This window comes from Scyliorhinus torazame, chromosome 10 (genome assembly GCF_047496885.1).
Source record: "Scyliorhinus torazame isolate Kashiwa2021f chromosome 10, sScyTor2.1, whole genome shotgun sequence".
Taxonomy (NCBI): domain Eukaryota; kingdom Metazoa; phylum Chordata; class Chondrichthyes; order Carcharhiniformes; family Scyliorhinidae; genus Scyliorhinus; species Scyliorhinus torazame.
The window spans coordinates 27947870-27963923 of record NC_092716.1 but is presented as its reverse complement, the minus strand read 5'-3'; the positions used below and the strand labels follow the sequence as shown (position 1 = coordinate 27963923).

Sequence of the window (16054 nt, the reverse complement as noted above, 5' to 3'; positions counted from 1 at the left end):
GATACTTCAAAACAGTCCCACAGTTTAAGTTTTTAAAAAAGATTAAATATATCAAATAATTGAAAACCTGCCAAAAACAGTTGCCCACACATCTAACACCATTACCATATCAGAATGCAATACATCTTCGACTAAAAGGAGGTGGCTAGGGACATAACATGGAAAGAAATAACTTGGGTGTGATCAAATTTCAGCAAGTTGCACTGTCAGCATGGTAACACGTTTCATCGGCTGGCTTATGTCAGCGTATTACTTTCATGAACACCAAGGACTAAAAATGTTATCCAGCAGCGAAATTTATGCAAAGACCAAACAGACCACTGACTAACCCCAGAAGCCGACAATTCCACTTGCAAAGGCATGACAATGCCATAGCAACCAGCGGCTTAAGATGACGCACTTGGAGATAGGGAGTACTGTAATAAAGCAGAGAACTGTTTTTCTGTGGTTTGGAGAGTTTACAGGACATTTTATCCCTTTTTACAAAACTGCAAAAATGTTCCATCAACCTCAAAAATAACAATTTTAAAAGTAAATTATAAAATAACATAACTTTTTTTGTGCAAGGAAAAGCCAAGGATTAGATTTGTACTAAAACGCATGTCATACCATTACTGAAAAATGCTGTACATGCAGGTTGCAGTTCAGCCAGTTAGGTGTTTGCTGTTTTCACTGAGCCACTACATGATAGGCCAATTTGAAAATACTAAAATCACAATAAGTTGCAAATTATTTCTCTCAACACACAATACTACAGCCATAAATGTATCAAAACAATTTTTATTCACATTAACTCTGAGCAATTAATTTAGCATTGCAAGGAGTATACATTCAAATTTCATGGAGCAGTCATCCTACAAGGTAATACCGAGATAGCTAAATAAGTGCTATGATTGATTCCTGATGTCTTGAGTTACCAGATTTAAGCCTCTGCATTGATGCGAATGTTGGCCTTGTGACAAAGGGAAGTGGAGCAAAATTACCCTACTCTAGATCACTATCCAGTGCCTTGTGTTAGAATGATATATGTATGCTTGATGAACAGTCTGGAACCAGGCAATGTACTCCACTGTCTGGACATCAAAACCTGAACAGTTGCTAGCACCTAGGAAACCACCCAGCCGACACAGTCAGCTATAGGACCAAGCAGTACTACAACGTCTCTAGAAGCATTGGCGATTAACATTGTTACAGTATAATGTTTGCATTCATTTGTTTGACAGTACGGCAAAGTTACAAGGTGGCTATATTCTAGAAATTATTTTTCTAATTTTGATTTATATTGGCAGGTATTAATTAAGTTAGACATAAAACAAGTTAAACTTTTGAGTGTGCTCCAGTTTCCTTCTTGAACAGTAGTGAGGTCAAGTATTTCATTGTGCTTCCAATGTTTTTAAAGTTACAGCTGAAAGGTTGGACAAAGTGGATACCAATCATTGTTCTGCTGTTTCCCCAAAATAGAAGGACTTATCAGTATGAACGTTGAGTATTTTCTTTGCACTTCTAATTGTACCCAACTAAAATTTTAGTTCTCGTCATCTTAATCTAGTATAAAATGTTCATTTCCCTATTAGGATTTGCTTTCCTGTGCATAATCTAAGTGTCTAGACGATAGGGGTCCACCAGGGATCGGAGATGCCAGTGCCATATTTTGTTGTATTTGTTAGGTTTCTAGATTGTTTGTTTATATTAGCCAGAAATATATTTTTGCAAGGGTAGAATGGCACCCTTTTGGCCAATTGACATTGCCTTTTTTTAAAAAAAAGAAGTGAAGTTCTGTCTATATTTGAAGAAAGGTCCCAGAGTGGCAACATTTGCACTTGGCCCACTCATACAAAAATGTATGAAGCCAAACAGTACAGGGTAAATAAAACTTGCTCAAAGTTATGACACAAGTTCTAAATTATTGTTTGTTTATAAAATGCATAACATCCTAAGACATTTGTTTCTGGTACTTATATTAATACATCCTCCTGTTGAAGATAATTAAGCCCCCAGCAGTCCGAGTCTAATGGTAAATACCATATGTACTTCACCCTGTCTCAAGCAATTGAGTCTTCTCTTGACGAGTGATGGAGTCATGGTCACATTTGCTTATGTAGCCTTGGGTGAAAGGCAAATGGCCATTGCAGGAATAATGTGGTAAAAGTTAATAAAGCTTTTTCCAGTTTATGTAAAGCCCAATCACAATAATGACCATTCCTTACAAGTTATCAATGTAAGTAAGAATTTGTGCACTACCATATGTTGAAGGCTTGGAAATTTCAAAAATATTCTTTAGCACAATGAAAATAAATCTCCGAAATGTTTGCTGTTACAAAATGTTACAATTGTTTCTGATAAGGAAATTGTCAAGAACCCATGTGAACTGAATTGCTGAGGATGTGAAGACTCAACAATCACTTGAAAACATCTAAGATGAGGATAACAAACGGTTTAAATACTTTTGAAGCAGCACTTGAGCAATAACCTGCTCACTGACGCTCAGTTTGGGTTTCACCAGGGTCACTCAGCTCCTGACCTTATTACAGCCTTGGTTCAAACATGGACAAAGAGCTGAATTCCAGGAGATTAGTGACTATCCTTGACATCAAGGGGCCCTAGCAAAACTGAAACAAATGAGAGTGTGTAGGTGTTGTGAATAGAAAAGAGAGAAAGAGATCTTCTGCTGTTTGGAGTTATACCTGGCACAAAGAAATAGGTTGTGGTAATTGGAGGTCAATCATCTCAGATCCAGGACACCACTGCAGGGGTTGTTCAGGATCGTGTCCTCGGCCCAACCATCTTCTGCTGCTTCATCAATGACCCTCCTTCCATCATAAAGTCAGAAGTGCAAATGTTGCTGATAGCTGCACAATGTTCAGCATCACTCGCGACTCCTCACATACTGAAGCAGTCCATGTCCAATGGCAGCAAGGCCTGGACAATATACAGGCTTGGGTTGACAAGTGGCAAGTAACATTCACATCACACAAATACCAGGCAATGGCCAGCTCCAACAAGAGAGAATCTAACCATTGCTCCATGACATTATATGGCATTACCATCACAGATTCCCCCACTATCAACATCCTGGAGGTTACCATTGACCAGAAATTGAACTAGGCAGATAAATACTGTGACTACGTGGTCAGAGGCTCTTTACCTCCCTCCATCACTGAACAGTGGCAGCTGTGTACACCATCTATAAAATGCACTGCAGGAGCTTACCAAGGCTTCTTTCGGCAGTACCTTCCAAACCCACGACCACTACTATCTAGTAGGACACGGGTAGCATATACCTGGGAACTTTATCACCCAAAGGTTTCCCGTCAAGTCTCGCACAATCCGGGCTTGGAATATATCGCCCTTCCTTCACTGGGTCAAAACTCCCTCCCCAACAGCACTGATGGTATACCAACAACTTAGCAACTGCAGCAGTTCAAGAAGTCAGCTTACCACCAACTCTCAGGGCAACTAGGGGTGAGCAATAAATTCTGGTACTCGCCAGCGACACCCACATCCCGTATAGGATTATGAAAAGAGCTATGTTACATCAGAAAAATAGGAAAGGAAATAGGATAACAAGCAAGTACTTTATTTTCCTTAACTTCAATGGGTTATGAGGTCTTCATTAGAATAGCGAGTGACATTCAGTCCAGCATCAGAGCAGAAAGTAATATTAAATATCAGAAGGATTGGGAGCCAAGAACCAAAATAATTAGCAATGGGACAAAAATGACTGATGTAACATAGCTTGTTTCATATTCATATATGGGATGCGGGTGTCGCTGGCGAGTGCCAAAAATTAAATTGACACAATACTGAATAATTTGGTAACAAAGTAAATAATTTAAAAAATAAAAAATAAGTGAGCACTTTAGAATTAATCCATCCTAACTAGTTGCTAGCACAAATGATTTTCCAAGTGTTCTTGATGAGAAAAATCTTCACGTTCGCACTGGTGCTTTTAACGTCTTTTTCAACTTGAACTAAAATCACTTTTTTAGAAAGATCCTCAAATGTATTGCCACCACCGCACCTATTAAATGCCAACTATTTTTGATCTTTTCAATGCAACACCAGCTTAACAATTCAATACTTATTCAAATCCCAATGGTATGTCAGCCATTTTCTGAGCTCATCACAACAGAGTACCTACCAGATTCAGCTGTTTGCAATTAACTTAGTCTATCAGCACTAGATCCACAAATGGAATGTGAAAGCTTCAACAGTTTGCACATTAATCTCAAATGAATATTATTTTTAGGCTGTTGTTGGTCAAACAGACTTAAGAGTGCAACCCAACACACAGAACAAATGAAGTCTCAATACTGTGGATCTAGACCCAGGTCTAGTTTTCAAAAATATATTAATCTCTTACTCCAGCGAAAACTATTTTCTTTGAGTGTATTCCTCGGTTTACATAATTAGTCATTAGTTTCCCATTAAACCATACACAATAGCCTCTATGCTGGTGCTCTTAGATTCTTCAAGGACATTTGTTAGTACACCATAATATCAAAGACTACAAAAGTGTTGAATGAGGAAGATTGAAACACATAAATTCAATAAGCATAGTTTTTCAGAAATCGTGGTTAAGAAACCTCACCTCGTATCAAACTCATGCTACACATTAGTTGGGTGCACTTGATATTGACATATGGTACACTCTTGAGGTATGCCTTCAGGGTGTTTTTGAAGCGCTTCCCTTTGTCCTCATGTTTGGAAGCTTTCCTTGAGCTGGGCGAAACAGGATTTGCTTTGGCAGTTGGGACTCTGACAAGCACATGGCCAGCCCAGCGGAGTTGGTTTCTCATGGCAATAGCCTCAATGCTGGTGCTCTTAGATTCTTCAAGGACGTTTGTTAGTACACCATAATATAATTATGAAATAATGTTCGAGTTATAGGTGAGAAAGTTTAAACAATGGATGATCAATCTTTGCACTTTTGGGTCAGGACTGGTCTAGTTATTTCAGTAGGAATTTTAAATATTCACATCATCCCCAGATCAAAGGAGGTAAAAGCATTGCTGTAAACAAGGGGTTTTCTTGGTGGAACCAGCAAGTCTGGAAAGAGAATCATAACTCCCTTAGACATGCAAGGTATTAATGTGGGATCCAGAATCAAAGCGTCTTGAAGATAAAACAAAATAGTTGATTTTCATTTCTGTTTGGGAGCATCCAGAGTGTGCCACGTTGCTATGGACATGGGGCTTGGGAGGTTCCTTTATTTTAATTTGTGTGTTTGCGCTAAATTGAAACAGGCAGTCAACTTAGTTGGAGCTCAGAGACAAAGAGAAATCAGCCAGGTGTGAAAAAGCAGCTGAGGGACAACATGAAGAGAAAACAATCGGTGTCTGTCCAAAGCCAGAACAAGGAGTGTAGAGGCCATTAGGAACCAGGGTCGGTGAGATTTTAAAAATCACTAAGGGCAAATGCAGTGAAGCCCAAACCGGAGCTGAGGAGTCCCCAGCTGTGGGGATTTGAAGAAGTTGGAGGGTAGCTTAGCCAAAAACAAATGGAAGGATTCCCCATGAAATCTCGTACCTTGGAGAATAGCTGAAATACTTAGGAGGGATCCAAGTGAATTCTGGACAGCTGACTTCGCTTGGTTCCAAAAGGAAAAGTGAATGAACCCCCAAGGTCCCATAAGTATAATGAAACACGAGTGGAATTATGACAAATCTTAACAAGTCTCAAGTTACTAATTCCTGCTTTGTTTAATTGTTTTTACATAGTTTGTGCGTTAAAAAAATTGAAATCATGCTGTGTAATTTCTTTCCAGTGATCATTGGATGTACAAATTTCTCTTTAAATGCTAATTGTAATCATTCTCGCTTAGAAATTAAAGATGTGCAAGCCATTACTACAATTCCAATAAACGACCTGTTCCTCGCAAAATGCTTACAAATCAATTTCCTGGGAAGCTAACATGAACATCTATGGTCATAAGGACTGAGTTAACTGAACATACACAGACAGGCAGGATGGAACGCAACAGAAACATTAACTTCAATGTGAGGACACTATTTTCAGATTGCTGCACTTACAGACGATTGGAAGATGACAGAAGTGTAAATTTAACCATGTCAATACTCCCTGCAAATGTATTTAGCTTGTTCGGAATCAAAATACAAATGAGTGCAGCTGCATTTGAATCTTCTACTGTCAAACAAGTTCACAACGAGGAATAAGATAAACTCTGGGCCTGAAAAAATGTTAACAATAATCCCGAAACAAAAACTGCTGGTACAGGAGCAAAACATCAACATTCTACTTCTTTAAACTCAAGCATGTGCAAAGAAATCTGCACCTGGCCAGCCAAGGGTTAATATTAAGCAGCAAGTATTCATTACTCCTGGAACTAACACAGATTTTGAAGTAGCTGTCCTTTTACATACACAATATGGGGTTTGCCTTTTTAAAATAAACTTCCAGGCTCATGTTAGGTGCTTAGGATCTTCTCAACAGCACTCCTGTGCAAATAAGTCTATCAAAACCAATTGTGCCATTTAACATTTTTCAAATAATCCTATATTCTTCTCACAAAAGGTAGCCTGAACATAGTTTTCCTCCCCAAGAAAGTCCTTACTCACTGTGTACATTGCATTCCCTTAAACTTTTTTCAGAATTATAACTTCGAACTTAATGTACACTAGATGAAGCATCAAGATATTGAAATATACACGCCCCTATGGGGGGGAAAAAACTCCAAAAAAGCAATATACCTAATCTAAACAGTAACTTTTCCCACATCTATACATGGGGATTTGGCAACATGGCATCAAGCATCACTGAATTTAGCAGCTTTGCAAGTTTTGCACAAATCTAACTCCCTGAAGAACATGCGTTTTAATATTTCAGTTCTTTTCATATCGATTGTTACAGAATTAAATATACATTTTTATTAACTCATACCTGCAAAGAGCCGATAGGTTCGTTGGACTTTGAAAATCTTGCCCTTCACACCGGGAGAAAGGAGATCTAAAAGAAAAGCAGTAGTTTTAGTAAAATAAAACCCTATTTTGTCATAGTCAGGTTTCAACACAATACAGCGATGATGTGGGAAAAGTCAGCAGTGAGGAGGTAGTTGTGGGGGGGGGGGCAGGTTTACATAGTAGAGTAGATTCAGCTGAATACACATCAAAACTCTAATGTATGTGCCAGATTCAGTGTTGAAAACTCAGTACCCTGCATTAAGGTATTGCTGTGAATTAGAAATATCCATTGGCATCCCCTCCTTTTCAAACGAGCATCAGAAAAATGAAGGCGCTGCTGTGGCTCATCTCATTGGAATATCTTTTAGCAATTTGCAGTAGACCAAAATTAATCTGCTATTACTCACCAGGTTAATAAGTTTGAAATCTTTCACATTTTTGTTTGAATTTTAAATGTATCGAAAACATCAAAAAAAAAACAAAGCCACAAATTCCTCTCAGTGAGTATCAGGGGCCAATTACAAAAGCATATCCAGTATACAAAAGTAATGTATTATAAATTTGAAGGGCTTATTTTTGGATGTTCCATGTTTGATTTGAATCAAGGCCAGCCATACAAAATTAAAACAGAAGCTAAATGGATCCAAGAGACACAGTTGAATGAATGCTTTCTCAAAAGGAAGCAAGGGATCCTCTCCAAGTCTGTGCACTAGCTAGGATAGAGTTCTCTTTCTTTCAAGTGCTTCACACACACACAACCACAGAATGGCTACAGAGTATGATGTTCCTCACCCAAGATGACTGCTTCAAATCTACTTTATGCAAACAATTTATTTGTTGAATAAGTTGTTTGCACAGAGAGGCCCTAGACCAAAGCTTTCCTCGGCTCATATCGCAATGATTAATCTAGCTTTCACCTTTAAAAAGAAAATAAAGGCTTCCACAGCAATCTATTGGTGGGGAGAAATGAGGAGAGTCCGGTGCCTGCTCAGTGAAGAAAACAAGGTAGCAGATTTTTCAACTTATCCATGAACGTGGTCAGATTCTTTGGCTAAGATAACAAAAACTCCAAGCTTAGGACAGGATTCTCCATTTGGGAGGCTATGTTCTCCCACTGGAGCGGAATTCCACTTTGCCAACGTGCCGCCCTGTGAATGGCTTGTCTGAAGGTGTTTAAACCCTGTTGACTGGTTTTCACTTTCCAGGAATTGACAAGTGCTGCTCCTGTGCCTGAGCCAGCAGGGTTATTTCCCAGGTGAGTGTTGAAGCAGTGATTGTTTTCCCCACTGCCTCTTATCTGGACTGCTCTCCAGCTTCCAGATGGTGGGGAAGTGGGCATGTCCTGCATTGTGGGGTGGGAGAAGTGGCCCTCTTATGGACTTTGGGGGCAATTCTCTTAAAGAGCTACCCCCTTGGCCCACTGCGAAGTTCACCATGTCAAATGTACGTTTGTCAGGACCAGCACCAATGCTCACCCATGCGATTTATAATAATAATCCTCATTAGTGTCACAAGTCGGCTTACATTAACACTGCAATGAAGCTACTGTGAAAATCCCCTAGTCGCCACACTCTGGCGCCTGCTCGGGTACATGTTCAGAATGTCCAATTCACTTAACAAGCACGTCTTTTGGGACTTGTGGGAGAAAACCGGAGCACCAAAAGGAAACCCACACAGACACGGGGAGAACATGCAGACTCCGCACAGAGAGTGACCCAAGCCGGGAATCAAACGTGGGACCTTGGAGCTGTGAAGCAACAGCGCTAACCACTGTGCTACCATGCCGCCCCTGTTTCTGGCCCAGAGATCTGGAGAATCACGGGAGCCCGGAGCATATGATGCAGTAATAAGATGCAAATGGGTCTTAATGACCATTTGCAACCTCCTGCTGGCGTAGGGTGTGAAGTGGAGGGCGGCGCATTGGAAACCCGATGCTGGATTCTCCGCCACATCGAGAACTCGGCTACCAGTGGCACGAGGTGGAGAGTCCAGCCCTTTAGTCTCAGAAAAACATATCTGAAAATTGCTTTGTTAAAAAAAGCTTTAACCACCAGCGAGGGTCAAAATTCTTAGTTATGGTATTGCAATTTTCATACTTGAAACTATATCAAACATGAATTAAAACCTGACAAACAGGCACAGCTCCTGAACATTTAGTACTGCCCCCGACAACGAGAAAACCTAGGCCTGAAGACTCTTAAAGGAGATACCAGTTAGAATGACAATGACACGCATGTGGTCACTACAACTAATCTCCAATAGAGAAATCTTGGGAATACCAGTTGTTGGTCTCACGCGCCGAGGACCCTGATTCAATCCCAGCCCCGGGTCACTGTTGTGTGGTCTCACCCCCACAACCCAAAGATGTGCAAGTTGGAAGGATTGGCCATGCTAAATTGGCCCTTAATTGAAAAAAAAAAATGAATTGGGTACTTTAATTTTATAATAATAAGATATTCCCACTAATGATATGAGCAAGTTCCGCCGTTAAGACAAATTACTAAAAATATTTGATAGTTCAATTCAGTAGTTTACAGGTGGTCAAATTTGAATTACCCAATAACAAATTAAGCAATCTAAGTAATACAGCAAAGGGAAAATTTGAGGTAAATAATTTGAAACATCAATTTGTATAAATTTTCTAATTGCTGTATGCAAATAACATTCTTTTTCAGATAGTGAGTTTTTATTTGTCTTTAAAAAGTAAATTGCATGATAAACGCTATAGCTGCCCTTTGATCTGGTGTATGCAGATCAGGTGCTAAGAAAGAAGGCGATCATCATGTTTGACATTTCGTGACTTTTAAAGCAGAACTGAAGAAAGATGCAAGTGATTAGGGCGCTGGATGATCCCAATAGACTGCATATTATTTTCTGGTCCTATATTTGCCTATTCTTATTTTGGTTTATAACATGGCAGTATTCAAATAAATGTGATCTAAGCTTATGCAGTGCAACCTGAACTAAATTCTGCCACAGCTAAGTGCCAAATAGAATTTAAGCACGTCAAGAACAAACTAAATTAAGACAGGAATCACCTCAGGCCACGATCATCCATCACTAGTTCAGAGTAACACTCGCAAAGCCTCAGATCTGTCTATCATCTCCCAGAGCGGTGTGGTATTGGGGTATCAAAACAGGGAAATGGCAGAGGTGAGCGGACGCTACTGTATTTAACCAATGGTTGCATTGACATCAGACTTCAGCATACAAAGGCTTAAAAAAAAGTACAGCATGCAGTACAGCAATCAATTCACCAATATTATGCACACAAGCCACACTTACCTTTGCTTATTTCAAGGTCAATGGGGTAATCAATATTCTTGATCAGTTTCTGGCATCCTCCAGTCTTTTCATAAATGAAGCGTTTAAGATGCAAAACAAGAACAGGAGGCAATTCTTCTAAGGTAACACGGCGACAAATCTCAACCTGAAACAGCGAGTGGAAATTAATTTTAAGTCTTGCAGTACAAGACAGTTTAATGGCTTCATGGGGAAATTAGCCATCAGTGTCATTGAAAAAGAAATCTGCAAATACCAAATCATACACTACTTGTTAATCAGGAAACTAGATCATTTGTTTTCTTTATTGCAGGATTTCCTGAATACTGAGACTTTATAGCAACTAATAAAAGCTGTAATTCTCCAAAAATTTCCAATACGTTTATTTATTTAAAATACCAATTGAACAATGTGCCTTCAGCCATAAGTTGTATACAATTCCAGGACAGGATGGTGGCGCCGTAGATAGCAATGCTGCCTCATAGCACTGAGGTCCGAGGTTCGATCCCAGCCCTGGGTCACTGCCCGTGTGGAGCTTGCACATTCTCCCGGGTTTGCGTGGGTTTCAGCCCCACAACACAAAGATGTGCAGGGTAGGTGGATTGACCACGCTAAATTGCCCCTTAATTGGAAAAAATTAATTGGGCACTCTAAATTTTTTAAATAAATAAACTGTATACAATTCCAAGGGTTCCACATTTTCCTCTCATTTACGTAGAACTTTTCCAACTAAACCTGATAAATCGAAGGAGATGAAGCACTTCTACCAAATCATAAATAATAAACCAAAGGCAAATTAACAAAGCTCCTGTTACAACCATTTCCAATATTCAATCTCAAATGGCAGTACCAAAAATCTGACAGTAGAATGGTGCCCTTTGGGTCAGGATAGTGTTATAATTCACGACACTAATTTATGAATATATGCTGACCCATAATAATTTAATTAATTATGTACTGAATGTTACTATGCAGCTTTATAGCGGTTTTGTTCTTGCTGACGTCTGGGATCAAGTAAATTTGAGTTAGAATGGAGTCACATTGGCAAATAGTTTGGGAAGCACTGCCTTAGCTTCTGGCAGTGATAACAAAATAAAGTTAACCTGTACACATAACATTCTGATGAAAGGTCACAACCTAAAATGTTAATTCTGTTTCACTCTCCACAAATGTTGCCTGACGTGGAGTATTTCCAGTATTTTGTGTTTTTAATTACACCCCGTTAACAAAAGTGGCGGTGCAGCGCTTCTGTTCTGCAGTTTTGGTTCCTCTGCCAATACCAGATAAATTCAAGGGCCAACCAACTTGATTTCTCTGCTTTCCAAAGCCGCAAATTCTGTATTGCAATCTAACTACCAAAGCACGGGTGCAAGATGTAGAATTAGAAATTGAAGCTCGCAGAAATCTCAGCTCATTTCTAAGGGGATATTTTGTCCAAATCTAAAGACAAATCTTCTTTCCAAAATATTCTAATTTTTTAGTATTACAACCCAGAACAAAGTTAAATCTGCAATAGTTGACGTGAAACAAGATAACGATTTTGCAGAAGTCTCCTCCAGGATTTTAAAATTAATTTCTATCTTAAATTTTCAGAAGATATTCAAATGGATAAATTAGTTTTTAGGAAACCAAACTCTGGGTTAAATCACCAACATCAGATGTCTCAAAGTAGATCAAAGAACTGTAGGGAGGTGATGGCGTAATGGTATTGTCACTGGACTAATAATCCAGAGACCCAGAGTATTGATCCAGGATCTGGGTTTCGAATCACTGCAGGTGATGGATTTTGAATTCAATTTTTAAAACCCTGGAATTAAAATGCTAATGGTGACCATGAAACCATTGTTGATGGCCGTAAAAACTTTAGGGAAGGAAACCTGCCATCATTGCCTGGTCTGGCCTGCCATATGACTCCAGAGCCACAGCAATATGGTCAACTCAAATGCCCTCTGAAATTCCTTAGCAAGTCACTCAGTTCAACAGCAATTAGGGATGAGCAATAAATGCTGGAACAGCTATCAAGGCCCACATCCCATGAGTAAATTCGTAAAAATGGACAGACTTGATCTGTGGCAACAAAAGCCCAAATATTTTGGTTTCATATTAAAATGGTTGAATCTGTGGATATATTTACTTGATGAGCATTTTAAATGCACCATATGGTATAGAGAGGGCACATACGCACTTTTGTTATTCATTCTGTGAAACAAATGCTTATATTAGAACTTCTACAAGCCAGGATAAGTAGTAAAATGTTTGCCAAATAAGTAACCAGACATAAGTAAGCAGAACTCTTAGAAAAGGCAGCTTCAAATTTAATGGGTTTTACTTGTCGAGTGATTCCCATTTACATCTGGAATCTGTTGCAATTAGAAACATGTACCTTGGGCAACACGGTGGCACAGTGGTTAGCACTGCTGCCTCACGGCGCCGAGGTCCCAGGTTCGATCCCGGCTCTGGGTCACTGTCCGTGTGAAGTTTGCACATTCTCCCCATGTTTGCGTGGGTTTCACCCCCACAACCCAAAGATGTGCAGCGTAGGTGGATTGGCCACGCTAAATTGCCCCTAAATTGGAAAAAATTAATTGGGTACTCTAAATTTATTTCAAAAAATGAAACATGTACCTCCTGCTTAGTTTTAGTGGTATATCCCTGGACGGACTCCCGGGCCACCAAGCTTTCCAGAGCATCCTGCACTGTGCGGATCTTTTCAGATTGTATATCAAGCTGCAGCGAGAAGAACAGCTGGAGGGTAGCAGATTCCTTGGAACTTTGCTGGTAAACGACAGACCTAGAGGCAATGTAAAAAATGAGCAGGATTTGAAAACTTTAGATATCAGTGCAAAGTGCATGATTAATTCTTTTGAGTCATGCTAAATCTCTTTTAGGAAACAAGAAAATTCCTAACTTGCATTGCTGCATTCTAAACACCAATTGATTTTAACCTTTATAAAAATACACATAGGGTTAACAAGCTCTTTAGAGGGATAAATTTGTTGCACCATGTGTTTGTGCCAGTTCTTAGAAAGTCACCAATTAGTTTCACTCCACTGTTCATTCCCCATAGCCATTTGTTCCCCTTACTTGGGTCCACTAGCTGGCCCTACAGCTTGGAAGTTGAACAGTTCACTGCCCATTTTCCAGATTTTGTTTTTTTGTCAGCAGCTTATCCAACTCCCACTAAATGTTTCAATAGCGATGCCCTGGGAAAACAATTCCCTTTTCAAAATAATTCCAAACTGAGAAAAATATGGGGCAAAATTCTCCTACCCGCCCCGCCACATTTCTGCGCCGACCGGCCGGCGGGAGTCTCCGTAACACCGGCCGGTCAATGGGGTTTCCCATTGTGGGGCAGCCCCACGCCGTCGGGAAACCCCCGGGCGCCGGCAGAACGGAGATTCCCGCCGGCGGAGAATGACGCCCCTGAACTTTAATAGGCAAACTATTTTTTATTTACAATTATTTTAAAAGAACTTAGTATAACTTGCATCTGGTGGAAAAGATTGCCAATAGAAGGAATGGCTCTGCATTATGCAAGCCCTTGCTGAAGCAAAATCTGGTCACCCAGCTTTATGGTGCATCTGTTGGAGCATTGTAACTACATGCACGGGCCATTTTCCACGACTGTTTCTTAAATCACAGTGCTTCCTGTTTATTTTGGCAAACACTTAATAAAATAATAATAAATCTCGGACTCTACATGCTAGTTATTTTATTCAAAGGCTGACATTGTTGTGCTAAATCAGTTTAGTCCCATGTTAAACCGTGACAGCGGCAATAAGTCAGCCTATATAGAAGTCCGTCCAAAAATCGTTTTAAAACATCACTTTTCAAATTCAAGTAAACGAGTGTTAGGGAACAAAACAAAAATGTATTATTGTATATGCACATGTCACACAAAATCAAAAAGGTGCCATTAACTACAGTAAAAGGGTGGGGTTCCATAACAGAATTAATAACACAGGTCATTCAATAATGAAAATACGCAGGTATAAGTTACCTGATGTGCCCACCAAAAACATCAGTAATTGGGGTTCGAATGAAGTCAGATTGGCGAGTAACAGAGGTTTTATTCCGGGGGCCAACTTGCTCCCATTCATCCTCGCTACCTTCACCTTGCTCCTCCAAGTCTTCTTCAGCTCCTTGTTGTAATTCGGGTCCATTTGAAACAGCATTTCCTATAATAAGCATAAAAAACATTACTTCAAGATAAACCTCACCAGCTTTGTTGCACTCTTATTACGATCCCAGACCTCAACAGTAGCTAGGATGCGGAACAGAAACTCCAAAATTTTATTTTAATTTTGTAAGACTGAGGACTGTAAGACCTGGCTTCAGGGGTGATTACACAAATAAATAATGATATGGTATGGAACAAAGAACAAAACAAAGAAAAGTACAGCACAGGAACAGGCCCTTCGGCCCTCCACACCTGCGCCGACCATGCTGCCCGGCTAAACTAAAATCTTCTACACTTCCGTGGTCCGTATTCATGTATTTGTCAAGATGCCCCTTAAACGTCACTATCATCCCTGCTTCCACCACCTCCTCCGACTGTGAGTTCCAGGCACCCACTACCCGCTGTGTAAAAAACTTGCCGCGTACATCTCCTCTAAACCTTGCCTCTCGCACCTTAAACCTATGCCCCCTAGTAATTGACCCTCTACCCTGGGAAAAAGTCTCTGACTATCCACTCTGTCTATGCCCCTCATAATTTTGTAGACCTCTATCAGGTCGCCCCTCAACTTTCTTCGTTCCAGTGAGAACAAACCAAGTTTATTCAACCTCTCCTCATAGCTAATGCACTCCATACCAGGCAACATTCTGGTAAATCTCTTCTGCACCCTCTCTAAAGCCTCCACCTCCTTCTGGTAGTGTGGTGACCAGAATTGAACACTATACTCCAAGTGTGGACTAACTAAGGTTCTATACAGCTGCAACATGACTTGCCAATTTTTATACTCAATGCCCAGGCCAATGAAGGCAAGCATGCCGTATGCCTTCTTGACTACCTTCTCCACCCACGTTGCCCCTTTCAGTAACCTGTGGAACTGTACACCTAGATCTTTCTGACTGTCAATACTCGTGAGGGTTCTACCATTCACTGTATATTCCCTACCTGTATTATACCTTCCAAAATGCATTACCTCACATTTGCCCGGATTAAACTCCATCTGCCACCTCTCTGCCCAAGTCGCCAAACGATCTAAATCCTGCTGTATCCTCCGACAGTCCTCATCGCTATCCACAATTCCACCAACCTTTGTGTCGTCCGCAAACTTACTAATCAGACCAGTTACATCTTCCTCCAAATCATTTATATATACTACGAACAGCAACGGTCCTAGCACTGAACCCTGTGGAACACCACTAGTCACAGCCCTCCAAACAGAAAAGCACCCTTCCATTACTACTCTCTGGCTTCTAGGACCTAGCCAGTTCTATATCCATCTTGCCAGCTCACCTTTGATCCCTTTTGTACCAGTCTGCCATGAGGGACCTTGTCAAAGGCCTTACTGAAGTCCATATAGACAACATCCACTGTCCTACCTGCATCAATCATCTTTGCGACCTCCTCGAAAAACTCTTATCAAGTTAGTTAGTATATTTAAAACAAACTATTACCAACACAGTATTAAAATATTTTTAATAGAGAAAATTGCTCACAATTACCCCTTAAACAATACTATTCAATACAGAGAATACAATACCCTTAACTGCCATCTTTATTCCCCCTCAAACAAGAAAAAAAACCCATCTCGGCTCTCAAACTATTGGCACTTAGGAATACTTGCTTTAGAGATGTTCTTTGAGAAAGAAAGATCTTTGACACTGCTTGAATGAAAATATCG

The 16054-nt window shown here is 40.1% G+C and overlaps 1 protein-coding gene across 1 annotated transcript in view; it reads right to left on the bottom strand.

The window, feature by feature from the left end:
- Positions 1-16054, bottom strand: part of LOC140430427 (ubiquitin carboxyl-terminal hydrolase 10-like) — a 73062-nt gene that overhangs the window by 6746 nt on the left and 50262 nt on the right. Inside the window, exons 10-13 of the mRNA XM_072517898.1 lie at positions 14203-14380; positions 12828-12993; positions 10206-10350; positions 6901-6966 (exon numbers count right to left, since the gene is read on the bottom strand). Of these exons, the coding sequence (XP_072373999.1) occupies positions 6901-6966; positions 10206-10350; positions 12828-12993; positions 14203-14380 (555 nt within the window). The remainder of the gene's footprint in view (positions 1-6900; positions 6967-10205; positions 10351-12827; positions 12994-14202; positions 14381-16054) is intronic.